At 58.6% G+C, this 26,011-nt stretch overlaps 2 protein-coding genes across 15 annotated transcripts in view; both read right to left on the reverse strand.

Moving 5' to 3' along the window:
* TUBGCP6 (tubulin gamma complex associated protein 6) overlaps positions 1-18,423 on the reverse strand; it is a 26,411-nt gene extending 7,988 nt beyond the window's left edge. For all 5 annotated transcript variants that reach the window (XR_004324430.1, XR_004324429.1, XR_004324428.1 and 2 more), the window contains exons 1-16: positions 17,420-18,423; positions 16,389-16,552; positions 12,767-12,977; positions 7,826-7,999; positions 6,767-6,888; positions 5,945-6,035; positions 5,701-5,810; positions 5,486-5,577; positions 5,249-5,388; positions 4,020-4,169; positions 3,331-3,412; positions 3,150-3,238; positions 2,948-3,063; positions 1,701-1,839; positions 1,334-1,405; positions 6-1,125 (exon numbers count right to left, since the gene is read on the reverse strand). Coding sequence is in view for 2 of the 5 variants with exons in the window: in XM_032492572.1 (XP_032348463.1) it covers positions 6-1,125; positions 1,334-1,405; positions 1,701-1,839; positions 2,948-3,063; positions 3,150-3,238; positions 3,331-3,412; positions 4,020-4,169; positions 5,249-5,388; positions 5,486-5,577; positions 5,701-5,810; positions 5,945-6,035; positions 6,767-6,888; positions 7,826-7,999; positions 12,767-12,977; positions 16,389-16,552; positions 17,420-18,148 (3,601 nt within the window). In the remaining 3 variants the exon portion in view is untranslated. The remainder of the gene's footprint in view (positions 1-5; positions 1,126-1,333; positions 1,406-1,700; positions 1,840-2,947; positions 3,064-3,149; positions 3,239-3,330; positions 3,413-4,019; positions 4,170-5,248; positions 5,389-5,485; positions 5,578-5,700; positions 5,811-5,944; positions 6,036-6,766; positions 6,889-7,825; positions 8,000-12,766; positions 12,978-16,388; positions 16,553-17,419) is intronic.
* Positions 18,424-18,542: 119 nt separating this feature from the next.
* On the reverse strand, positions 18,543-24,140 carry HDAC10 (histone deacetylase 10). Of its 10 annotated transcripts, none has more exons than XR_004324431.1 (20): positions 23,698-24,136; positions 23,495-23,629; positions 23,205-23,301; positions 22,885-22,982; positions 22,703-22,807; positions 22,474-22,542; positions 22,165-22,291; positions 21,926-21,991; positions 21,681-21,740; positions 21,513-21,602; positions 21,266-21,372; positions 21,126-21,193; positions 20,781-21,045; positions 20,595-20,679; positions 20,108-20,199; positions 19,935-19,991; positions 19,595-19,673; positions 19,245-19,427; positions 19,001-19,069; positions 18,543-18,837 (listed from the first exon to the last, which is right to left on the reverse strand). XR_004324431.1 is itself a non-coding variant. In XM_014555018.2 (20 exons), the coding sequence occupies exons 1-20, from the start codon at positions 23,754-23,756 to the stop codon at positions 18,827-18,829; spliced, it is 1,977 nt and encodes a 658-aa protein (XP_014410504.1). In that variant the 5' UTR covers positions 23,757-24,136; the 3' UTR covers positions 18,543-18,826. The 10 variants fall into 10 exon arrangements, 8 of the variants coding, with proteins under 8 accessions (XP_014410504.1, XP_014410503.1, XP_032348464.1 ...); XM_014555018.2 differs by having other exon boundaries at positions 19,001-19,160; positions 20,817-21,045; XM_014555017.2 differs by having other exon boundaries at positions 19,001-19,160; positions 23,698-23,756.
* Positions 24,141-26,011: the final 1,871 nt, after the last annotated feature.

The following is a 26,011-nucleotide window of genomic DNA, read 5'->3' on the forward strand; positions in this document are numbered from 1 at the left end:
CAGACCTGGTTCCTCAGGCGTGCCACCTCCCAGGGCAGTGGGCGCAGCCCCCTCAGACAGCGAGGACTGGAGGCCACTCTCCTCCAGGCCAGAGCTGGAGCCGGCCATGTGCACGCAGGACCTGCCTGAGGCTGTTTCTGTGGGCGGCTGGGGCTCACGTTCCTGGGCAGGGCTCTGGGCCCCCAAGTTAAGATCTGACTGGGACCTATGATCAGGGGGCGTCCAGTGGGGCCTGGGCACATTGGACTCAGCTTCCCCTGGGAGCATCCCTAGTGTTACATGGGACTGAGACACGTGTCCGTGGACATTCCAACGTGGCCGGGAGGGGGCCACGTCCCACACATTCTCCCCGACCCTGATGCTGGCATCAGACACATGTCCGTGGACATTCCAACGTGGCCGGGAAGGGGCCACGTCCCATACGTTCTCCCCCACCCTGATGCTGGCATCAGACACGTGTCTGTGGACATTCCACTGTGGCCGGGAGGGAGTCATTCCAGAAGCGTAACCCCCTGTGGGAACACCACCCTCTGACACCTGCCCAAGGAGCTGCCCTGTGGCCTGGCTGCTCCCCTCCTGGGGGGAGGTGTGCCTGGGGACCTGCCCATCCGGGACACACATGTCCAGCTGCATGTGAGTGTCCTCCCACAGCTGCTGCCCCTCACTGCCCAAGCCACCTCCTACTGTCTGGAGGGACCCTGGGGAAGCTGCGGCGGCCATAGCCGGCCTCAGGATGGTTCTGAAATCGTACTCCTGTGGCCCAGAGGGCGCTAAGCCCACCGGTGCAGACGGAGCCACCAGAGGCAGGTCTGAGCCAATGGTCTGCAGTGCGTCCTCCAGGACGGGGGCTGAGCAGGGGAACGCAGGCTGCTCAGCCCCCGGGGCCATGGGCAGGAAGTCCTGGATGCTGAGGCCCACAGAGAATGGCCCTGGCCCCTCTGCCTGCCCCAACGGCGGGCCCGCTCCAGGCTGTGAGCCGCAGGCCCCCGCTGCTGGAGACTGGAGGGGCTTCGGTGTCAGCACACTCTGGCTATTGGAGCAATCCCAGACAGCCACATGCTGCTCTGCACGCCCAGAATCACTGCTGCTGCCTCTGGCTGGGTGCTGGGGGCCCAGGAAGGAGGCCTGAAACACAAGTGCACATTAACCCCTCCAGTCATCTGACTCTAACCCCCAGTTCAGTTCTGCAACTGGCACCAAAACCCATGGCAGGATGGACACAGGCCAGGCTGGCACCCACCATGCTCCCAGGGCAGTGCTGGCCTGGGGCACCCAGCTGAGATCCCCTCCCTGCCCCCAGCTGCGCACCCTGGATCCTGCCCCAGGACCTCACCTGGGAGTGGGCACCTGAGAGGGCAGCCAGCAGCTCCAAGGGCTTCTCCTCAGACATGTCTTTCAGCATCTCCTGAGGTTCAACCAGCAGGATGTGAGGCAGCAGCTGAGCGGAGAGCAGTCACAGCCCCCTCCCACAACTGCCAGCCTAGGACAGGTAAGGCTGTGTGGCGCTGTGCTCGCGGGGCAGCCCCGTCCGCGCTGTCCGAGGGCAGCACAGCCTCTTCCAGTCACCTCACCTCCGAGCCACCGATGGGAGCATTACCCACCCTCCTAGGCGGGAACACAAGTAGCTCTGCATGCTGCTTCAGGAGGCCATGAGACCCCGAGAGGCCATGGAAGAACCCCCATCTAAAACCACAAGATACCTGAATCTGTTTCTGATCGTCCAAGAGAAAGCGAAGCCGAGCGCTGGCCAGTCTTCGCCTCTGGACCTTCCACAGTGCCCTCTGCTCCCGGCGAGCGGCCTCCGCAGACAGCTGGCTGTAATGGTCCACCAGCGCCTGCCTGCAGCCACAGAGGACTGGTCACCATGGTCAGCGCACTGTCCCACCAGTGCCCGTGGGCTGGATGGCTCTCCGTGGCACAGGCCCCTAATGGGCAGTTTGACGGCGGGCAGCTGGCCCCCTGGGCCCCCACCACACCTGCAGGGGCCTTGCTGGGCAGGCCCCCATGGTGGAGCAGGCATCGGCTGAGTGAACACCCAGATGTGCTCCCACACAGCCGAAAGTGAAGGGACTGGCAGGGCCAGGGCTGCCTGGGCCTCGGGGGTAAGGCCTCGTTCCCTGAGCTGCATGAGAGGCATCTTTCCATTCTGCTGGTGCAAAGCCCACAGAACCGAAGATCAACATGAAAAGGTAGACAGCGCACATCAACATTTCATCAGCTTAATTCAGAGCTGGTCTGGTGAGTTACATCCAGTGATTCTGACCTTCTCACCAGCAGGAAACTTGTTTCAAACCTGGACTGGCTGTTTTTAATTCAGCTGCCACAGGCCAGGGGCACAGCCTTGACACCTAGTTTTCTGCACGTGTAAACAGGCCAGTAACATCCCCCACATGCACACACACACACACACACACGTGCACACTCCCAACAGCATGGATGCACACGCACAGGCACACAGGGCCTCTTCACTCGCTGAGCCCATCACAGCTCCACAAAGTCCCATGGGTCAGAACAACTGGGACCCCGAGATGATAAGCAGGAAGTGACAGCCCCTCCCACCAGGGTCCCCCTGGAGACACCAGCTCTGCCACCTCTTTGGGGCAGGACAAGCTGAAGACACAGCAGGAGAGACTCCAGGTCACTGTGCTGGGTGAATTCCCGTCTCTCAGGCTAACAGGTTCAGGAATAAACAAACAACTTAAAAGAGACCAAGAGACAGAGAGGGGACAGGAGCAGAGCGTGCAGACCAAGCCCAGATCCCAGGCCACACAAACTGGCTGCAAGGAGACACCCTGACACAGCCGAGGACGCTTGGATGTGGCAAGTCTGCTGGTTCTGAGCTGAGACCTCCTCCCACTGGAACGTACACGTGAAAGGTTTCAAGATAAAAGTCAACGACCGTCACAAAGCTCAAACAGCTGTGATGCCCACGGCACCCGCCGCTCACCTCGCCTTCCTCTCCAGCTGCTCCTCCAGGGCTTTCAGCCTCTTCTCCCGGTCCCGGAGCTCGCGAGCGTAGCTGAAGTCATCATCCAGCTCCTCTTGCCTGGCCACCCGGCGTCGCTGCACAACACCCCCACCGGCAGCCTGGCTGCTGAAGCCGACTCCCCGGCCTGCTCCCCGGCCTCCCCCAGGCCAACCCCACCCACCTCCTGGTCCTTCTCGAACTGCTCCTTCAGCCTCTGAAACTGCTCTCGCTTCCGGGCATCCAAGGCCATCCGCACAGACATCTGCCGATCTGCAGTGACAGTGGGGTTGCTGCTGTGAGAGGCCCAGCAGGCAGCCCCCAGACACGGGGCCGGGGGTTGGGGGAACACAAGCCACACGCACCACTGAGCTCACTCAGGACCCTGGACGCCGCTTCCCGGGCATGGATGATTAATTCTTGTTTTGCAATTTCCATTCGTAATTCCTGAAAAAGACCACCAGTGATCAATGCATTTAATCCTCTGTCCCCTTCCCTGGAATGACCTGGGAAATGGGGCTGCTCAGACCCCGGGTAGGCTCTCCAGGGACAGTGCCCAGGCTCTGGGGGCGAGGCACCTGTCCTGCACAGTGACAAGGTTGGCTCCCAGGGCAGCAGACACTCTCACAGAGCGACCTGGAGCCACGACCCCAGGCCTGTGTGTGCCCACCCTAGAGGGGATGGGCTTCCCTGCAGGGATGGAGGGTCAGGCCCAGGCTGCCCAAACAGGCCAGCCCCTCTCCACCTCCAGCCCCCGCCTCTCCACCCCTCCCACTCCCTTCTGTGGGGTCTGCTGCCCTCCTGGTGCCAGGCCAGGAAGGACCCTCATCAACCCCTCTCCAGTACACAGGATGCTCAGAGCTCAGGCTCTGGTACACCTGCCCCTTCCGAGCAGGAGAGGAGCTCAGAGGCCACTGAGTGCAGGAACCTCAGGTCCTGCTGCCCTGGGGCCACTGCTCAGGCAGGACCTGGCTGTCCGCCATCCAGCCAGCCCCATAGGAGAGAAGGGAGGGAAGGGCAAGGAAAGGCCCCAGAGCCCGAGGTGCCCCCACACCTTCTCCTCCTTGCTGATGGAGCTGTGGCGTGCCACCCTCTCCATCCGTCCCACGTAGATGGCACAGTCCTTCTCTATGTCCTTCAGCTCCTCCAGGGAGAAAATCACCGAGATGCGAGGGACAGGAACATCAGAGCAGCAGAGGTAATGCTGCCGAACAGGAGAACCTGCAGTTAGCCCAGAGAAACTTGGACCCACATCCTGCTCTGCCTCCCTGTTTCTGGTGACCTGTGTGTACACCGGCTTTCTTAGAAAGTGCATTCCTCACTGCCATCCTCCACAGCTCTGAGGACACCACAGACAGGCTGTGCAAGGTCTCTGCCCAGGCCAAGGCTGCCCTGTGGCAGAGGTCACATCTGCCTCCAAGTGACTCTTCAGAACGTGGGACACGCCCACACCCACTCACTGAGGCCCACCCAGATTGGACAGGCCCACCACCGGCCTTTCCCCATAGCTGAGCCCCACTATGTAGCCCCGCCCCGCCCTGGAGCCCCACTTCCCGACAGCCAACCTCCCAGAGGCTCCTGAGAGCCCACCAGCATCAGGCCCCTCCCTGCACCTGCTGCTCCCACCTGGCCCTGAGCCTGTCCTGGCTGCTCCAGTCTGTTCTCAGCCCCACACTCGGCCAGCTGCTGCCCCAGATCTGGCCTGTACCTGGCTATTCCGCTGCCTAGAACCCGTGTCCACATGGGCCCACCTCCTTCTGCTGGGGCATCAGACAGCACCTCCTCAAAGGGCCAGCCTGTCCACACCCCATCACAGTCACCTGGCCTTCCTCCACCAGATCTCGGCCGCATGGACACCAGTGCAGGCCTCTGTTCCAGAGCACAGCCAAACCCTGTGACCCCTTCACACGTGCCCCCCAGACCAGGGGGACATGATTCCCTAAACAGCCACATCCATCTTCCCGCTGACACAGCCCACCCCTGTCGCACTGGGGCGTCTCCAGGGTGGAGGAGGTGGGGAGAAGCCCACTGCCCCCTTGGTCTCTGAAATGCTTTCAGCTTCTCTTCTGGTCTTGGAAAGAGCACTCAGAAACTAAACAGAACTACTAGTGAAACTCCAGGGGAAACTGAGGTCACCACAACCTGGTCCAGCCCAGCTGACCCAGAGCTAAGGACACCCGGCCAGGCCGCAGGGGGTGGGGGGAGGGCACAGGCAGAGGGACAAGAGGGGCGGGGGGGGGGATGAGACGGCACACTGGGTGGTGCAGGGCAGCGCCCCCTCACCCGGGGGCAGCAGAGCTTCAGCAGGTTGATGGTCTTTCCGCAGACATACACGTCATGAGCAACGTGTTTCAAGAACACGGGCACGCAGTCCTCCACCTCTTTGGAAATGAGCACGTAGCCATGGGTCCAGTAAAACTTGTCTACACGTGGGACCGGAAACATAAGATCTGTGTCCAGCGACAGCCCTGACCCACCCAAAGGCGTGGAGGCCCAGCCTGAACGCCGGCCACCACCTACCTCTGAAGCCCAAGTACTCCTGGTTCACCTGGATCATGAACTCGCCATAAATGTCTCTGAAGACCCCACTGTACACCCAGTCGTGAATGAACCTGCGGGGTGGGCGGGCCAGCAGTGAGGTGCTTGGTAGGCAACCCGGGTAGGAGCGTAGGAGCGGCAGCCACGAGGACAGAGCTCAGCCCCGCCCCTCGCCCCTGCCCCACCCCAGGCCCCACCGCGTGTAGGGCTCGCAGCTGGTCTTCAGTAGAGACAGCAGCACCGGGTAGTGTTCGTTGCTGCAGTTGTCCAGGGCCTCCTGGTAGAGGTAGGAGAGCAGCTTCACCCCCTGGAGACAGCAAGGAGAGGGGATAAGCACACACAACACTGCAGGATCCAGCCCCCCACCTGTCCTCCAAGCTCAGCCACTGCCCCGCCCCCCAACAGGGGCTGCCTACTCAGGAATCCCTAACTCGAACTCACGGTGGGGAAGGCAGCCGCAGCCCTGGGCTCCCCTCCACCAGCGCCCGGGAGTGCAGTGCCAGTGCCGACACCACAGAGCTCAGCCAGGTACCTAGACACAAAGGCCAGTGAGATCAGGCGAGCAGGACGTGTCCCAGGTCCTCCTCTGCCTGTCTACGTGGTCCAGCTTTAAAACCACCTGCACCTCAAGGACTTCAGACTGGAGCCTCCTGACAGACTCCTCCCAGGGCACCCGCGCATCGCCACCGCCTTCCCAAGTTTGGCCAAGACTCTGCGTCCCAGAGTCCACAGCCCTGCCCCAACCCTACAGCTCTGCCCTGAGACCTCTCCAGCACTCACCACCTCGCCCAGGTCGCCACCTCCTCTGTCCTGGATGGCCCCTCGCCCCCTGCACCCCGCTGCGGCACAGCCCCAGACAGCACCCTCCAGACCCTCCCAGGCTCCCACCTCCCTCACTGCACCTGTCTCCAGCCCTGGGGCCTCCACACTCCAGCCTGCCTACAAGAACTCCTCTTGAACTGAACCCGCCTCCGCTCAACCCTAGCCCATCATTTTCTGGCTCCAGATGGCACCTGCCAGCGACACACTGCCTGGTGCTCACTGACCAGCTTGTGGGTGCCAGGGGCCAGGCCTGTCTATACGGAGGAGCCCTGTGTGCCCTTCAGGCAGGAGCCGCTGACCCAAGGCAGGGCCCGCATGGTGGGCTGCCAACAGACAGCACCCAGCCCCTCGTGAACTCATCTGGGTCAAAAGCTATCCAGACGCCCAGCAAGCCCCATGCCTGCCCCTGTCCAGCCATCACACCGCCATGCTGAGGCTCACCTGAGCTGCCGGCCCAGCTTCTTGAAGAGGAAGCCAATGGTGAGGAGGCTCAGGGTGGGTGGCGTGGAGAGGACGCAGGCCCGGTAGTACTGCAGGTACCTCCTCAGGCCACTGGTGAAGGCCTGTGGGGCAGGGGCTGGGAGGATCGCGGCCAAGCACATGGACCCAGCCACTGAGCTCAGACCAGAGAGGAGAAGCCAGTGCCAGGGAGAAGGCTGGGCTTCCACCCCCAACCCTGGGGCTTCCTTTTCCAAGGAGTGGGCATCTGGGTGTGACACCCAGACACCCCAGCCCAGCTGCAAGTCCAAGGCCCACTGCAATCCTGTCCCTGCAGCCAGGACCAGCTACACCAGGAAAGCAGACCCTGCAGACCCTGGGTAGCTGGGCTCTGTGCACAGATGCCAACTCTCAGAGGGTCTGGCCACTCAGACCACTGGAGAACACTCCAGAACCAATACCAGGCACCCACCAGCAAGGAGACAGCTATCCCAGCTCACGTCCCAGACACCCGGCACGACAACCTGGTCTTGGTTTCCTTCTGCCCTCCCGGCCCCCCTTGGCCCCCTTCCAGAACCTGAACCTCATCATGTCACCTCAGCGACCCCACTGAAGTGCCAAAACTTGGGGAACTGACCCGAACCCTGCCACCCTTCTCTCTGTCTGGATGCCTGTCCCTCCCAAGCAGCTGCCCCCACTGTCCCATGGGCTGTGCCCCATGTATGTACCAATTATAAGGCTTTCAAGAGAGACCTGGTTCAGCCCCGCCTGCACTGGGGACCCAGGGGGAACAGGCAGCATGTATCCACCCCACCCCACACCACTGGCCCTTCCCCTGGGGCCCCCAACATTGGCCACACCTGCCTCCTACTATCTCATGGCCCAAATGCTTCTGCCCCAAGTTTCCAGGGAAGTGATGCGTGAGGTAAGACACAATCGCTGGCCACCTGTTCTGAACAGTAATTGTTAGACTCTGGGTGTCACCTGGGGCAGGGCCTCTGAGGCTCTTCTCCAGAGCATGTGGACCATGCTCGGGTCCGCAACAGGCGAGGCGGGGCATACCTGGAACACGAGGCCCCTGCTGCATGAGGAGTCCAGCACAGGCTGCAGGGAGAAGTGGCTCAGGCGTGCATAGTGGGTCCCGCACTCGGCCACCTCTGAGAGGAGGCTGCTCATGCTCTCGGGGGACGCTCCTGACACGTGGACGCCCTGCTTCACCGTGAAGGCCTGAGCCGGCTGGACAGGACAGACGAGAGATCACTGGTGCTGGGCATCCAGAGCCCAGTGTGGGGCTGCATCCTGTCCAACCCACGCCCCCAACCATGGCACTGCCCAGAGCACCCCCAAGACCGGGTGCCCCAAACCAAGACACACAAACAAGAAGTTCCAAAAGCAAAAGCAGATAGCCACAAACACACCCCAGCACCCACCCAGGAATAAAAACACACGGAGACAACAAGGTGTCACTTTTCACTAACCACGTGAAAGAGAATACGTGTCTAGAAGATCAAGCCTAACTTGGTGGGAAGGGGGAGGAGACAGATGCCTCCAAGCCACCAGAGTGGCGCGCACAGACACCTGCTTGGGGCAAGAGCACAAGGAATTGCTTGCCCTTCGATCTGATGATTCAGCTCCCGGCCACCTGTCTCAAGGAAGTACCAGAGGCGGCCCACGAACACCTGGCATGGCACGTCCCCGCGACACTGTTCTCAGCCCCGGGGCGTGGGGCGCAGTGAGGCAGTGTGAAGAGGGAAGGGTATGGCCGCGACTGCTGGCACCGAAAGAGGAAGGGTCTCAAATCAGTAGCCACGCTGACAGGTTAAGGAAGTAGAACAAGAGCAGCTGGAGCACAGAGCTGACGGAAGGAAAGGAAGGTCGCGGACCAGGAGCTGGTTCTTTGAGAAGCTCAACAAGCCTTTAGGAAAATAAAAGACTCAAATTACTAAAGTCAGAAATGAAAGTGGGGACACTGCTCCTGATTTTGCAGAAACAGAAAGGATTGTAAGAGAACACGATGAATAATACACACCAGCAAATTAGATAACCTAGCTAGGACAGACAAAGCCAACTCAAGAAATAGAAAGTCTACACAAACCAAAAACAAGCTTCCATTAGTCACCAAAGCCCCCCGTAGTGTGATTTCTGACGCTGCCAAGGCGTCCATCTAAGGGACCACACAGCCCCCAGCAAAACAACAGAGAAGAAGGAAGGCCACCCAACCCGAGCCTCCTTTCCAGAACGCCCTGAGTGACCTGGACACCCGACCCCTTGAGTGACCCCACTTTTCCCTTCCCGTGCCTTAATTCCCACCCTTAAGTTTTAAATTCACTAATAAAGAGTGAGCCTGTGAAACCCGAGGCCCCTGCCCTCGACCCCAATAACATCGGAGCCCTGGTCTGTGTGTGCCCCATCCACGGCCTTGTCTGTGGCCCTGAGCGTGCCGTGTCTAACCCCCCAGGACCCGTGCGCAGTACCCTTGTTCTTCAAAGGGCCTCATGGACGCTGGCTGAGGTGTCTCCTGCAACCCTAAGAACCACGAGGGCCAATCCAAACGCAACAGGGCCTGGGGGTCTGTGGGGCCGCCCCAATACCGCAGGTCCAGGGAGCGCCCGGGCCGTCTGGAGCCTCCAGCCCCGTGCCGCCAGGCTGGGACCAGCACAGCGCTGCCAGCAGGCTAAGGTGGCAAACGTTGATGTGCTGTGAATTTCACAATCTACAGAAAATAAAAGCAACAATAACCCAACAAAGAGAAGTCCAAGACCCAGTGGCCTCACCGGTAAATTCTACCAAACAATTCAAGAACTGACACCAAATATTCTTAAACTCTTCCAAAAATTAAAGAGGAGGGTACACTCCCTAACTTTAAGAGGCCAATACTGCACCAGTGGCAAAGCAAGACAAAGACATTACAAGGAAAAACCTGCAGGCCAATATTCCTTATGAACACAGATGCAAAAAACCTCGATGCTAACAAAAAATACTAACAAACCAAATGCAGCAGCATGTGAAAGAATTGTATACAATGACCAAGTGGGTTTTATCTCAGGAATGCAAGGATAGTTCAACATATAAAAGCCAATGTAATACATCACATTAATAGAATGGGGGGAACCATGATTATCTCAACTGATGCAAAAAAAAAAAAAAATCTGACAAAACTCAACAGCCTTTCATGATAAAAACACTCAATCAACTTGGAAAAGAAGGGAACTTCCTAAACAGGATAAAAGCCATGTATGAAAAACCCACAGCACACATCACACTCAGTGGTGAGAGACTGAAAGCTTTCCCCTTAGGATCAGGAACAAGGCAAGGATGCCTGCTCTCACCACTTCTGTTCAAAATAACACTGGAAGTCCTCGTCGGAGCAGTTAGGCAAGAAAAAGAAAATTTAAATGTATACAAATTGGAATACCCAAATTGGAAAGGAAGAAGTAAAATTATCAATTTTCAGGTGACAATATTATATGCAGAAAATGCTAAAGAATCCACAAAAAAACCTGTCAGTTAATAAACAAATTCAGCAAAGTTCTAGGATACAAAATCAACACACAAAAATCAGTTGTATTTCCATACTTGCAATGAACAATCCAAAAAAGTAAATTAAGAAAATAATTCCATTTAGAACAGCAATCTAAGAATAAAATACTTAGAAATAAATTTAACCAAGGAGGCAAAAGACTTGTTACAGTGAAAACTAGAAGATATTGCTGAAAGAAATTAAAGAACTAAGTAAATGGGAAGATATCCCATGTTCATGGACTGGAATATCTAATACTGTTAGGATAATACACCAAAAATGATCTGTGGATTCCACGGATGAATTTACCAAATTCATCCATCCTAAAATTCATATGGAATTGCAAAGGGCCCTGAATAATCTAAAAAAAAAAAAAAAAAAAAAAAAAAGCCAGAGAACTCACACTTCCCGAGCAAAATTTCTTACAAAGTTAAAGTTACAGTAATCAAAACAATGCTGCATTCACATAAAGATAGACATGAAGACCAATGGAACAGAGTCCAGAAGTAAACTCATATATGGTCAGTTTCTTTTCAAGAAGGATACCAAGACCATTCAGTGGGGAAAGAACAGTCTTTTCAACAAATGGTGATCAGTAAACAGAATAGCCACATGAAAAAGATTTAAGTTGGACCTTTCCTTTACACTCCATATACAAAAATTAACTGTAAATAGATCAAACACCTAAACTTAAAAGCTAAAACTGTGAAACTCTTAGAAGAAACAGAGGCAAACCTTCAAGACCTTGGATTTGGCAATTTCATTAATATGACATCAAAAGCATAGGCAACAAAAGGAAAAAGATAAACTGGACTTCATCAAAATTTAAAATGTCTGTACATTAAAGGAAACTATCAAGTGAGGGGAAAGAACCTACAGAAAGGGAAAAAACACTTGCAAATATCTCACAAAGGATTAACATCTGGAATGTATAAAGAACTCCTGCAACTCAACAACCCAACTCAAAAATGGGGAAAGGACTAGAACAGACATTTCTTTAAAAAAGATACACAAATAGAAAAATGATCAGCATCATTTATGTCATGATGGAAATGCAAATCTACACTGCAATGAGATACCACTTCACATCCATTGGGACAGCTATTATTTACCAAAAAGGGGTCAGGGTGTAGACAAGTACTGGTGAGGACACAAAGAGACTGGGACCCTGGGACACTGCCGGAGGGAATGTAAAAGGGTGCAGACACTGTGGAAAAGAGTTTGTCCGTTCCTCAAAAAGTTACACATAGAATTATCACATGACCCAGCAATTCCACTCCTAGGAATATACCCAAAGGAACTAAAAGCAGGGACTCAAACAGATTCTTGTGCACCAGTGTTCACCACAGCACTATTCACAACAGCCAGGAGTGTCCATCAACTGATGAATGGGTAACAAAATGTGGTCTCTACATACAATATTATTCACCCTAAAAAAGGAAGGAAATTTTGACATGTGCTACATCTTGCATGAAACTTGAGAACATTATGCTGAATGAAATAAGCCAGTCACTAAAGAATAAACTGTATAGTTCTGTTTGTATGAGGAAAGTCGGAGACAAAAAGTGGGTGCTGGGTGCCATGGACTAGGGGAGGGGAAATGAGGCATTACTGTTTAATGAGGAGAGTTTCAGTCTGGGGTGATGAAAAATTTTGGAAGTAGACAGTGGGATGTTTATACCACATTGTGAATTCATGCCACTAAATAGTACACTTAGAAGTGGTTAAGATGATAAATTTTAAGTTATGTTTATTTTACCACAATTTTAGGGGTGGGGGGTAGTTGATTCCACTTCATAGAGTCAAGCCATTCACACTGCAGAACACTATGAGGCCCTGAAAACAGTGCCCAGAACAGCGTCCCAGAGGGCAGCCCAGCCCAGCCCAGCCCAGCACCAGCAAGGCCTCAGAAGTTTGCTAGATGTGCTTCTAGGGCACACCAAGTCTGAGAACAGCCACCAGGAAAGAGCAGGAAGACACGAGAGACTGGACACTCAGGTGATGGCAGGCTGCAGAACAGCACATATAAAAGGTGTCACTTTGCACACGTCTTCTTTTATTCAGTAAATGCCCAGCAAGAGGCCAAAGGCTGGATACAGTACAGCAACTGCCCAGACGAGCCAGCCCTACCATGGCCAGGAGAGAGGCCCATAGAAGTGGGGAACATAGTGATGGTCACCACACCTGCGCTCTGTCCCAGGATGGGCGTGGAAACGGGGACACTTCTCTTGTTCCATTGATGGCAATAAACATTTTACTTTTGTTCAGTTTTTAAAAGGATGTTAATGAATTAACACTTTTTAAAAGTGAAAGGAGAAAATCACCAGGACTCAGAGCCACCCTACCCCTCAGGGGCTCTCGTCCAAGGCCGCCCACTCACTGCCCTGGGCCCCAGTCTCCCCTGTAAAGCGCTTGAACAGCGCCAGGCAGAGGGCGGCCGTCAGCCCAGCACAGGGGCTGCCTCCACGTGAGCGCGTCCTTACCTGGCACAGGGAAAACGTGGTGGACACAACCCCAATCAGGACGTTCAGGGCATCCTTCACCAGCTCGCACTCCCTCACCAGGATGGGCTGCGGGGCCTGCAGGAGGCCCCCGCCCACCACCTGCAGCTCCCCATGGCGGAGCCTGCAGGACCTGTCGAAGGCGTCCCTGCCCGCCTCTGTGAGGTAGGGCTCCTCTCTGTGGCCGGGGGTGCTGAGGGAGACAAAGGGGGCAGTGAGTAGACAGAGCAACACACACCTTAGCTGTAGGAACTAAAGACAGGACAAAGAGGGGCTCAACACAACAAAACACCTAAGAATACAGAGCAGGTGCCAACCCCAACCAACTGCCCTGCCTCTCCATCAGCGTCTGGCAGGCTCTGGCAGACAACTGTGCAGAAATGTGTCCAGAAGCAGCAGCAAACGTCCCCACCCGCCTGGTACCCATGGGGCACGTGGTGGTCCTCAAGCTGACAAGTCACTCACTGAAAACAAGCACAAGGTTTGCACACCCAGGCTCACAGCGGCACAGTCACAACAGCCAAAGCAGCCCAGGGTCCAGACCCAGATGATGGACAAAGATGTGGTCCACCGCTACAAGGGAACAATTATCTAGCCTTAAAGAAGAAGCAAACTCTGACACGTGTCAGGTGTCACAGAGGAACCTTGAGGACATAACACAGCCCAGTCACCAGAGGACAACCACCACATGGTCCCACTCCTGTGGAGTCGCCAAAGGAGTCAGAATCAAAGACACAAAGTACAACGGTGGGTGCTGGGGCTGGGGAAGAGGGATGGAGAGTTAGTGTTTAATGGGGACAGAGTTTCAGTTTGAGAAGATGAGAAAGTTCTGGAGACTGACCGATGGTGGTGGTGGTCACACAGCATGAATGTCCTTACTGCCACGGAACTGTAACTTAAAAATGGTGAAGATGTTAAGCTTTACATTATGTGTATCTTAGCACCCTCCCCCTAAAAAGGAGGCACACAGCAAAGATTCATGAATTCCTAAGAGAAACAGGCCCACTGGGTCTTGCGGAGGGTGGCTCTAGGCACACATTCGCCCCTGGGTCTTCGCCTCCGGAGGGTCCTGTGCGAAGTTCAGGAAGTGTCTACCTAGCTCAGTCACACTGTTCAAAAGAGGGCAAAAACACAGTATCACTTTTCAAACAGTCCTTTGAAAACCAGCAACACCTACTAAAAGTAAGAAAGAACTCGTTTTTTTTTTAATCCACTGGAAAAAGTAATTTCTTAATAAAAGGAGCCCAGGAAAAACTCAGAACTTGTTAAAAACAAAAATGCTTTTTAACTGACAACGCACCATAATGGGGCTCCTTCCCTCACTCACAAGGATCTGAGCGCAGGGCTGAGCAGCTGAGAGGACAGGCCCAGCCCTCACTGGGGTGGCAGGGGGAGGGTGCTGCAGACAGAAGCTCCAAGGAAGCACGGGGCTCCTAGAGGGACCGGCGATGCTGGTCAGGAAGGACCCGGGAGCATGGCCTAGCTGGCGGAACAGCACTCCTGGCAGGGGGAGCAGCCTGTGTGAAAGCCCAGAGACCGGAAGAGAAAGGGGCCGGGTGCATGCGGCTCAGCAGGCATGTGGGGTGAGGTCAGGGGCGCTGGGCCTACAGTCCAGGCAGGGGTGGCCATGAAGCGGGGTCAGCAGAGCAGTGAGTGCCCTGATTTCCATCCCTGGAAAGTGGCACCGGCCATGTGGAGGATGGGCCGGAGTGGGCAGGAGGAAGGGGAAGGCCAGTCCTGAGGTCCAGAGTCAGGAGGAGGGCACAGCCCGCACTCCCGGGGCAAGAAGGGTGTGAGGAAAGGGAAACCCCCGCATTGGGGCCCTTCTGAACGGCGCTCCAGGGAGGAGCAGGTGAGCACACAGCTCCTGCCCACTCCTCCAGGGCGGGCCCCTGACTAGTGTGGCAGTGCAACCCCTCAGGCGACTCAGGGCTGAGGGAGGAGAGCCCGTGGAGGAAAACGCCGAACTCGCACTCATCACAACTTGGCCCTTCCCCCGACGGAACCGCCTCCCCCAGGGTGAGGATTGGGGGCAGACAGGTGCACAGAAAGAGCAGAGGACACCTGGCAGCAGGGGAGGCGGCCTTCAGACCAGTGCTGGCCCGCAGGGGGCAGCACCATGGAGCGTCCCCCAGGGCTCTCACGGCAAGGGCAGAGTTCACAGTCTGGGGCTGTGGGGGGATGGGGGGCGGTGCTCAGAGCTCCTGGCAGGAAACCAGCAGGCAGCTAGGATTCCAACTGCGACAAGTGCAAAAGATTCTCCAAATGAACTCGAGTGACAGGCCTCAGGGGCCAGGGGCCAGGGGCATCAGGTTATGACCAGACAGGCAGGAGGTGGAGGCAGCGAGCTTGGGGCGCGCCCAGCCACAGGGGCCCAAGGTATCTCCTGCAGAGGTGGCAGCAGGGCACGGACACAGGCCGACGCACCAGCTGTGGTCCTCCTACAGGAAGTGCCGCAGGGCAGTCCTCACGGCTGGGGTTCTGTGTCGGTTCTGCTCTCAGGGGACACTGAGGAGATTAAGTATATTCAGAACAGGGGACTAGGATGTTGACTGACTGGGCAATCACGTCTCCTCCCTGGTGACCTGGAAAACCACGCCTGGAAAAGAGGGAGTTGGTAAATAAAACACCACTAGTAAATACTTACAAAAGGAAGTTCTAACCGCCTGTTACCCAGTGCTTAGACTCCAGAGGGTTAGCAGAGAACAGGGTGATAGATCTGCCCTGCACACAAGGCAGGATGAAGACCCGAAGGGAAGCTACAGGGCAGAGAAGCCCCAAAGACAAGACAATCGCCCACACTGGCGGTGCTCAGGGAAGCAGCGAGCTGGCGGTGCCTGAAGGAATCCACGTGGGGGAAGGTGATCACGCCAGGAAGGCGACCCCATCAGGAGCGGGGCCCACACAACAGGTGCTGAACAGCTGTCCGCCCCAAGCATGTGCCGCTCATCCTTAGGAGACCCTGCAGGAGCCGCAGCTGCATCAGAGTTACTCAGCTCCCTGCGAGCCCCAATTCTTTCACTGTGCTCCCCAAACTGTTGTCCCACAGAAATGCCGGTAGATGAGACATGACAAGAGGATCCCTTGACCAAACGTGTGTCCTCACTCCCCACTCTAGGAGGTTTTGAGACACCAGAATGACAGGTCCTGAGAGCAGAAGCCCTGGACCAGAAGAGCACCAATCAGGGAAGCACTGCGATGACCAGAACTTCTCATCACATCTCTTCTAAACGTGAAGAACAGAGACAGGAAGAAATTTCCGCATCAGAACCCCGTGCCGGGCACTGACCACACTGCTGCCAGGCTGCCCTCAGACACCTCTGACTGGGAGCCCTCCTGGCAAGGATGTAACTCAGTTGCCAACTGACTGCTCTGACTGGAAAGTGTGATCTGCAGAAGTTACTGGCTCCATGGGGAACCTGTGCAGCCTAGAATCCTTTCCCATCTGCATTTCTATCAACTCTCAGTGCACAATTTGGGACACTAGCTTGACTGGAACTTCCAAGTTCCTAATCCCAATCATCTGGGCCCTGAGTAAAGGTCACGGTTACTGGGGTAGGGGGTGGGGGGTGGGCACTGTATTTTAAGGCAAAGGCTCACGAACCATCCAACTTGCTCCCAGCACCTCCGCTTGCTGGCCTCGTAGGTGAGCACAGCGTCCCACAGGTCAATGTCTGGGGTCATGCTCGGCTCGGACTGGGAATCAGGAGTCAGATTGGATGCTGACTGGAACCCTTCATCTTCCGACGGATCCACACTCGGAGGGACCTGGAGACCGCAAGAAGCAGGAAACTTTACCTGTGACGTGGTGTCTGGATTTCACCCCAGCATGATGACAATTCCAGGGAACTCTTCCACGCTTCCACTTACTCTATGAGAAAGGCCTAGCGGAAGGTTTCTTCTATTTCTCTCAAGTAGGTAAGTACTACACGGTGTTTTCGCCCCTAGTGAATCATTTAAGGAACTAAACCCATTAATCTATTAAGGTTACCAATTCCCATTTCACACAACAGAGGCCTATTGACGTTTATGAGCCTCAACGTAACTTACAATGAAATTTTCTCCCAATCCAGAAGTTTCATTTTGGGGAACCCAGCACCAAAAAGTTACACAGACAGAAAAATTCACATAAGCCAGGATGTTTGCTACAGCACTGTCTGTTTGGAAACAACTTCAAGACCTCACAGTAAGGCAATGACTGAGTGATGACGGTACCTTCTTTCAGCAAAGCCTCAGAATGCAAAGGCACATGACAATTTACTCAACATCGGAAAAACCCCACATGACTGGTGAAAGCAAGCATAGACAGACAACTGCATGTACAGTACGGACAAATGTCTGTTGCCACATATGGCTACTGAGCACTTGAAACTTGGCTTATGCAATGATGAACTGGACTTGCTGCATTTTAATTAACGTAAATGTAAACATCTACTCACTCGGGGGCAGAAGTGAGTGAACTGCACGTCCTGTCGGATATGAGATGAACGCGGTACCCGGAGCGGGACCGGCGGGAAGGGACCGAGCCTGGCCCGGAGCCACCTAGTGGGCGGGACCCGCGCTGTCCTCCTCCCACCATGATCAAAGGAGCATCTGCAAAGCCTCGGAGCCACAGGCGGGAGGACAACACTCTACCTTGATGGCCAGTCCCGCGAGGTCGGCGCTGTCCGGTACCGGGGGCAGGTCCAGCCGGACGTCCATGTCGTTTGTGCGGCTGTGCACAAGGGCTCCGAAGAGAGAGAAGCGGGTGTCCCTCTCAAACCTGTCACCGCTCGGGTCACCGTACGAGAAGGGTAGCCCGGTGCCCGGCGCCGCCTCCATCACCTGAAGCGTCCTCCGGATCAGGTCTTGACACAGACTCTCCTCCCCGGAGATGAGAGCGCCCACGTCCGCCTCAAACGCGCGCAGATCGCCGCAGTCGTAGCCGCCGTAGGGAACTCTCCTCCCGACCGGCCCGCGGGGAAGGAAGTAGTCCCGCCCGCGCCGTGGAGCTCGCGGGGGGCCGCTGCCCGACAGCTGCACCAGGAGGTCCAGAACCGAGCCCATCTCCGCCAGGGGCCGGCCGGGCGCCGCCTCCAGTCCCTCCACCAGCTCCTCCAGACGGTCGGCCTCGGCGCCCAGGCCGCCCACTCGCAAGTCAAAGGACAGCATGAGGATCTTGTTTTTCACAGGGAGTCTTGAGAAGTCAGGCTGCAGCCTGCGAGTCTCATCTTGAAAGAGGCTGGTGAACAGCGCGTTGTAGGCCACCCTCTTGAGGCTCTGCTTTGCCCTCTTCCGGCTCCCGCGGCGCTGGCCCAGGTGCACCTTCGCGGCCGGCAGCAGGGCCTCGCACAGGTCGTCCAACAGCTGCGGGACGCTGCCCATGCCCCCTCCTCACGCCGGGCCCTGGCCCCCGGCACTGCACTCCTTCTCGGGGCCCCGGCAAGGGGATGGCCTGGAGAGGCGCCGCCCAGGACGGAATGCGAGGCCGGGCCCGCGAGTCCGCCCGCAGACCAGAACCCCTCACCCCGGGGAGAGCGCGACGCCCGACTCCCGCCGCCGCCGCCGCCGCCGCCGCCGCCGCCGTCGCGTCATCTACACGCGACGGGCCCAAAGGCAGAGCCGGCGCCAAGGAATTGCGTCACGCGGGAGGCCGGCGGCCAAGGCGGAGGGGCGGAGCCTGAGGCCGCGGTCCAAGGGCGCTTCCGGCCCGGAGCCCCGTTCGGGCAGGTGGGAAACTGAGGCGGGCGGCGGGCTCAATAAAGGAGGCGAAGTCAGATTTTCGCTGAGCTGACGTTTACTTATTGGGCTTGGAGGGAGCGAGGCAGGGGCTGTTCGGGAGAGGCGGGTGCCGGAGAGGGATTCCAGGCCGTTGCAGGGGGCATGGAGCCCCTGAGTCGGTGTCCTTGGCAGCCGGGTAGCCTGGCCCTCGGGACAGAAGCCTCAGGCAGAGGTGTGCTGGTGAACAGTTAACAACCGGCTCTTGGGGACCGGTTTGTAGTGACTTTTCCAGCATGGCAGTACGCCTATCCTGGCGGATTTCAAGCTACCAGGTCACAGCACTCAAGGAGACGCTGAGAAGAGGTGCACAATCAGCTTCACAAGGCTATAAGCTCGTTCAGGGCAGCACCTCACTCACCAGGACAAGAGCCCCTCTCCCCACAGCTCTAAGGCAGGACTGTCACCCAAGGCCCTAAGCACTCACCCTGAGCCTCACCACCCCCACCCCAGCCTCACCGGCCACCTGCAGCATCTTCCACTGTGGCTCCAGTGGCCCTCTCAGGCGCATCAGGGCCTGCATGTCCTCTGGGGAGGCCATGGAGAAGGGGCCCAGGCTAGGGGGTGCCTCTCCATGCAGCACCCGGGCCAGGACCCCCACAAGCTGGGGTGTGGATTCCTGGGCCAGGGGCAGAGATGGAAGCAGTGATCACTGGTTTCTCCCATATCCCACCCCATAGCATGTCCACCTGGCACAACTCACCTCATCTATAAGGGCCAAGACTCGGCCCCCTGCTGGGCCCCGCAGCAGTGCAGTCAGGAGTGCAGCTTGGGGATCCCGCAAGCCATGGGCGGGCCCCAGTGCCACCAGCACCAAGTCAGGCTGGAAGCTGTAGGCCAGGGGCAGCACCAAGGCCAGGACACAGTTCAGGAAACCACCAGTCGTCTATGGGAGTGACAGTAGAATACCCCAGCCCCTCATCCACCGGACACACCTCCTGCCCGCCTAGGTCACCCCACCTCCCAATCTCAGATGGGCAGATGCACCCACAGTTGCCCCAGGAGGGGCAGTTGAGGGCCAGGGGCCTAGGCCCTCATGACACCACCACTCACCCCTGGCAGGGGCACACACACGTGGAATGTGGACGGGGCAGCTGCCTCCTTGCCCCCGATGTTCAGCCACAGATTCCTCCTTCCAAGGGACAGCGAGCATGTGTGTGAGACGCTGCCCACCCTCCAGAGCCCAGACAGCAGCAGGAGTGAGGCTCAGGGGCAGGACTGCTAAGACTGCTGCCCCTTATGCTGGAGACCCCACTGGCATTGCTCCCAGAGGCCCCTCTGCCAAACTCCAACCGTACAAGGCCCTGCCCACCTGTCACCCCTGGGGATCCAGGGTGATATGTCCGCCCACCCATATGCAGAACGGGACATACATATGACCCAAGAGTCATACCCATCATCAGTGAGATCTGGGGGCCGATCCAGCTGTCCCACAGCCACACAAAGCAGCCTGGAGGAAGAGTTGGCCCCTGGATAGTCTGCACTTACCCTGCCTTGAGTCCATCCCCAGAGCCCTCCCAATGTGGCCCTGCTCTTGGAGTCTCAGGCCAGCCAGATGAGGCTTACCTCTGGGCTCCATGGGACAGGCCACACCGAATGGCCACGTCCAGGGTGGCCGCTGTGGCAGGGGCTGGGGTGGCTGCAATCCCACTGCTCACCTGTGGGATAAATAACAGCTGTGGAGGGGAACTCCCCAGTCAGGTAAATAGACCTATCTACTCCTTCTTTTGGTCCCTGTCTACATGGCTGTCACCTGTGCAATCTGACAGCAAATTGCTCCACTTCTGCAAATAAGATACTTAAAATTGTACTTTAAGTCATCTCCTTTACCTCTTGGCCAAAGAACATTTAACTTGAGGGAACTGAGGGGGGTTGTTCCTGAACCCTGTGCATGGGGGCTGTTCTGGGGAAGGTCCCAGGCACAAGGCAACACTCATGTCCACATGGTTCTGTACCACCCAGCCCTCCCCTGGACAAGCCACCTGTCATGGGCAGGTCCTGGGCTCTGCCCCTGGCTCCACAGCCTCCCCCAACCCCTCCCAGGTGTCCCCACCTGTCCATCCAGGAGCCTGTCCAAGAGATACAGGACCTTCCCCAGTGCAGTGAGGGCCTTGTCCTGGGCCAGGGCCTTGTGTGGCCTGTGGTGGACAAACCAGAGGGACACAGGACCCAGAATGAGTCACAGACAGGCACACGTGCAGACAGGGCCCAGCCTTCTCCCCAGGCCCACCCTGCCCACCTGGCCCAGGCCTGCATCTCCTCCGGCAGGGCTGACCTCTCCTGACAGAGGACACCTGGGGGCAGGACCAGCGCAGCGTCTGGTGCAGTCAAGGCAACAGCCGTGCGGACAGGGGGCGTGGGGTTGAGGCACAGCTTGTCCAGGAGGGAGCTCAGGGCAGCCATGGTCTGGGTAGCTGCTGCCTTGAATTCGGGCCCCCAGGGCAGCAGAGGCGAGGGCTTCCCCTCGGGGGAGCAGGTGCTAGGACTCAGTACAGGGGCTGCACCTAAGGGGCAATTCAGAGTCAAAGCCACTGCGTGGGAGCCTGAGGCGCAATCCCGCCAGCCCGACCCAGGCCGTGCTGACCTTGCTGCTGGAGGCTCATCCAGTAAGGGGCCTGGGCTGCCCGGACACTCTGGATAGACTCCAGGGCACTGCGGGGAGAGGCAAAATCAGTGAGGCCTGGTCCCCCGGCCCTAGCCCACCCCACCCTCTGCCTCTCGCACCTGCCGTGTGGCACCATGGGCCCTGACAGGGGTGGGGCAGGGTCGCCCAGCAGCGCTTGCACCATCATGCACACAGACTGGGAGAGTGACTCCAGGTGGTAGCCACCCTGGGAGAAGGGGGAGGGCAGACACATGACAGGACAGGGATGTCACTGTCCCAGGCAGGACACCATGCCCCAAGTGGCAGGACCCCTCTGACTGCATCGCAGCCTCTGGCCCACGCACCCTCCCTGCTCGCCCCAGTCACCTCCAGCACAGCACAGACCCTGCCGTCAGCCAGCACCTGCAGCAGCTGAGTGAGGTGGGCAAAGCACTCTGGCGTGGCCTGCATCTGCCCCTGGAAACCAGAGCACGGTATGATGAGGGCCTGGCCCCAGGACCCCAGAAGCCCTCCTCAGCCAGGCCCAGCCCTCACCTCAGGATCTCCGATTGCTGAGTCAAATCCTGCGGAGACTAGGACCAGCTCAGGGTCGAACTGCAGGCAGGGCCAGGTGGGGCGGGGCAGAAGTGGAGCTGGAGCAGCGGCGAAGGGGAGGGGGTCCTCCAGAGAGACCCTCCTCACCCCCAAGGGCTCTGTTCCTCTCTGGTGGAATGAAGGGGGCCCCAAATCCCCTCCCACCCTCCTGCCATCAAGATCACTGCTACCCCACATGCAGTCACCTCAAAGGCCAGGGGCAGCAGCACGTGCAGGAAGGCAGCCATGTAGTCAGCATTTCCCATCCCGACCTGCAGCCACGGGGCGTCAGTGTTGGCCCTGCCAGGGAGGACTGCGGGGTCTCCACCCCTGGGGCTCAGACTCCAGGGGTGATCCTGGCACGGTGCCCTGGGCTACGCTCAGGGAGGGGAATGTGGGCTGGGTGAGGGGCTCTGGGTGGGGGCCTGGGGTGAGGGGCAAGCACCTGGTTCCAGGGGAGGTTGACAGTAAAGCCAAGGCCCTGCCCCTGCCCGACAGCATCTGCATCTGACTCTCGCAGATAAGGCCAGAAGCGCCTGTGCTCATAGCGGTGCCAGGAGAAGTAAAGGACGCTGCAACAGCCAGCCGGGATCAGAGGTTAGAGGTCAGGACCCTCAGCTCCCTGGGCTCTTCACAGAACCCTGACCCCCTGAGCACACAGCCATGTCTCCCTGCCTTAGACTTTCCCAGGCCAGGCTATGTGTCCTGGAAAGCAAGGACGCAGGGAAGAGTCTGGTCCCCACCTCCAGCTTACCTGGGGTCATCCTCAAAGATATACTGGGTGCCCTGGCCATGGTGAACATCCCAGTCAACGATGAGGACCCTGCAGACAGACAGCTCTGGGACCACCGAGGGGCAGGGCCTCCCCCCTCCAGGCCAGGAGCAGGCCCAGGATGGGAGGGGTGGGGCAGGGTCTCCCAGAGGCCCAGTCTGTCCCCTTCCTGTCTGGTCTGGACACCCTCTGCAGCCAAACTGGCACAAACCTGTGCAGTCCGTGTTTCTGCTTGGCATGTCTGGCCGCTATGGCCACACTGTTGAACACACAGAATCCATTGGCGGCAGCCCGCTGGCTGTGGTGCCCAGGAGGCCTGGGGGTGACAGTGGTCATCCTGTGCCCTCACAGGGCCACCCACAGGCAGGGCAGCTGGGGAGGGGCAGCTCTCACCTCACCAGAGCAAGCCCATTGCGCACAGCTCCCGTCATCACTGCGTCCACCAGCTGCAGCGCAGCACCCACTGCCAGGCGGGCACAGTGGAAGGTCCTCTGTGGGGACGGAGGTGCAGATAAGCCCCTGCCCACTTTCCCTCACAGGCTCTACCAAGACCTGTGCCAGGCTGCAGGTCACCAAGCACTGAGCACAACAGGCCAGGCCAGTCCCGGGTGCCGGAAGCCAGCAGGTCTCTGGCACCCAGAACATTGGCCGAGAACAGTTTCAAGTACTGGGATGTGAGACTGGGTGGGTGGGTGTGTCCCCAGAGCACCCACCGGATGGAAGTAGACGGCATCGTACTGTCCAGACAGGGCCTGGAGCTCCTGGGTGCCCAAGGCCTGGGTCCCCCGCAACAGGGCCACATACTCTGGGCTGCAGAGGGGCAGGCAGGTGGAGCAGCGTCACCAGGAAGAGCAAGTAGAAGAGAACGAGGGCCTGGACCCCCAGCGGGACTGCCCACCTCAATGCTCCCTCACCCACCCATCCAACCGTGAAACTGAGGCACGTGGGGGAGGCTCTGGCAGGTGCTGGCCAGCTGGGGCCTGACGCCCACCCAGGGTCTGACCTGTGCACCAGGCCCAGCTCTGCCTCTGAGGCTTCCCGGGCTACCAGCCGCAGACACCTCTGCTCCAGGCCACGCTGCTGCAGGCCCTCCAGAGCTGCAGTCAGGCGCTGGGGACACTCGATCTCGCATTCGGGGCTGGAGGGACAGAGAGCTCAGAGTCCAGAGCCCCTCCTTATCCCCCACCCCTGCCAGATCACACTTACTCCTCCCAGAGCAGCCGGGCGGCTGTCATGTCCTCATGGTACACAAGTGCGGTCCCCATGGCCTGACCGTGGTCACTGTGGGCCACCCAGGGTGGGCAGGTCACAAACGCTCCCACTACAGGCTAATGAGTGCACTGCCCGCCCCACTATGCAGCCCCGTGAAGCAGCTCAAGGCCTGGGGCACAGCAGGGAGCGTCGGCTCGGTTCCTGGGCGGGAACACGCAGAGCCCGGGCAGGAAGGAGGCCCCAGGCCCAGCACGCGCCAGAGCAAGGCGGGAGTCGACAGGGTGGCTCCCGAGGCCTGGCTTCCGTCTTCCTCCTTGTCAGACCTGCCACCGACCCGCCTCCGGATGCCCCAAACCCCGCCCCGACACAGCGGGGCGGGAAGACGACTGGGCCCCTCGGGGCTGCGCCCGCGCCGCCCGTCCCTCCAGCTCCGCTCCACCTCCCCGCCCCCCCGCCCCTGGCCGGGAGCAGGACGCGGGTCACCGACCTCGGCGCCCGTCTGGAGGTGAGGGGACGGGCGTGAGGACCGAGGACCAGTGTGCCCAGGCTCCTGCGGACTATCACGGCGGCCCTACATACGCGCTGAGCCGAGCCACGCGCGTCCGTGTCCCTCCGCCCCAAGGCCCACCCTACCGCGCAGACCACCGGTCAGACGTCAGCAGCCCATCGCACCCAGCGCTGCCCCAGACCCGCCCCCCAGCAGCCAGAGTCAGGAAGGAGCTGCGCGGCAAGGAGGGCGAGACCGAGGTTCTGCAGGGTCAAGGCCACGAGGGGGAGAGAGCCCCACCCAGGGACTGTGGTCGTGGTTTAGCTTGGCCTGGGCGCTGCCCCCAAGGCCTCATGAAGGGAGTGACAGTGTCCGATTTGAAGCTCTAGGAGCTGAAGGAGCAAATGAGTCGGAGGGTCAGGGCTGTAGCAGAGAAGCTGGACCTGAGCGGAGCAGCGTTGGGGAAAGCAGGGCAGGAGGCTGAACTGAGGGAAAGGCCAAAGGAGGAAGGGTGTGGAAGAGGGATGAATGAGTTAGTGAATGAATAGGGCCAGCAAAGGAGGAGACACGGGCACAGCCAATAACAAGGTGGCCAGAGAGTGGAGGAAACATGGGCCGCCGGCCTGAAACCGAGCGGCGCTGGGGACTGAGCCCTGGGGGCGGGCCTTTGGGGGCGGGTCCGTGGGCAGGGCCCAGGGGTTTGTAGGCGGGGAACTGGGTGGGTCTTTTACAGACAGGGCTTGGGCAGGGGTTCTGGATTCACGGAGGCCGGGCATCTTGGAGACACAGCCCTGGAGGTGGGTCTCTTGGAACTGGGGCGTGGGCAGGGGTCCCGGGGTCTTGGAGGCTGGGCCCTGGGGCGAGGGTGCCCCTGACAGGGCCCTGCTGCCCGCCGCCTCGCGTGGACCACCAACGTTCTGGTTAGGGTACCGGCGGCACGGGTGGCTGGCGGCCCGCCAGGCTCGGGGAATATGTGCTCGCCGCACAGCCAGTCACGGAGGCTAGGGAACGGCGTGCTCTGATTGGTCAATCTGAGCGCGTGGTCACGAAGGCGGGGCTTGCTGCAGACAGTCCCGCTTGGATCGCTGGGAGCGGGGAGGGTCTGGGCCGGGCTCTGTCAAAGAAGCGCGGGACGGGCCCCTGGACAGAGAAGGCCGGTATCCACTGTAGCAACTCGTCTGACCAGCTGTACGTCTACCCGACCGCCAGGTCGGGAGAAGGGAGACAGCCTGGCCCCAACTTCGGCGCACCTACCAGGGGGGCAGGTGGGAGGAGCCAGGGTGGCCGCAAGAACCCAAGGTTGGCCCCTGACTCAGATGCCGGCCCTCGGAGACGTCGAATGGCCTGCCGAGGGCTGCGCAGGCTCGTGGCCCAGGAAGGGGCAGGAAAAGCGCACAGAACCCATCCTTCCGCTGTGGGACAGCCATCTGGAGGCGCCTAGCTTGATTGACCTTGCCTCCCCAGGACCCAGGCCTTGAAGAGTGCGGGGAGGCCAAACATCGGAGACTGAGCCCCATGTTGGACCCTAACCTCCTACCCCCATCAGTCCCTGCCCTAGGCCTGGTGCCAGTGTCTAAGCCACTAGAGGTAGGCCGCCCCACAAGAGGGGCCGGGCCAAGCCCTAATGCAGGGTCACCAGGCTTGGGGCTTACTGGCACAGGATGGAAGAGAGGTGGGCACCAGCTTTGTGACCTGGGAGGGAAGGCCCAGTGGGCCAGGACAGGCCTGAGGCTCCCAGGCCGGCCTCCTTACTCTATACAGAGCTGCAGTTCAGAAGCCTAAATTGAGATCCAGCCCAAAAATCAGGAAGTGAGGCCAGAA

The sequence above is a fragment of the Camelus ferus genome, chromosome 12, assembly GCF_009834535.1.
Source record: "Camelus ferus isolate YT-003-E chromosome 12, BCGSAC_Cfer_1.0, whole genome shotgun sequence".
In the NCBI taxonomy this organism is placed as follows: domain Eukaryota; kingdom Metazoa; phylum Chordata; class Mammalia; order Artiodactyla; family Camelidae; genus Camelus; species Camelus ferus.

What these genes read in the sequence shown, in the direction of transcription:
- HDAC10 (XM_014555016.2), bottom strand. Translation starts at nt 23,756, where the DNA reads ATGGGGACCGCACTTGTGTACCATGAGGACATGACAGCCGCCCGGCTG. An exon ending in GAGATGCAGGCCTGGGCCAG is followed by an intron (nt 20,680 to 20,780) that starts GTGGGCAGGGTG and finishes TGTCCACCACAG; the next exon opens with GCCACACAAGGCCCTGGCCC. An exon ending in CTGTCCCATGGAGCCCAGAG is followed by an intron (nt 19,992 to 20,107) that starts GTAAGCCTCATC and finishes CTCTTCCTCCAG; the next exon opens with GCTGCTTTGTGTGGCTGTGG.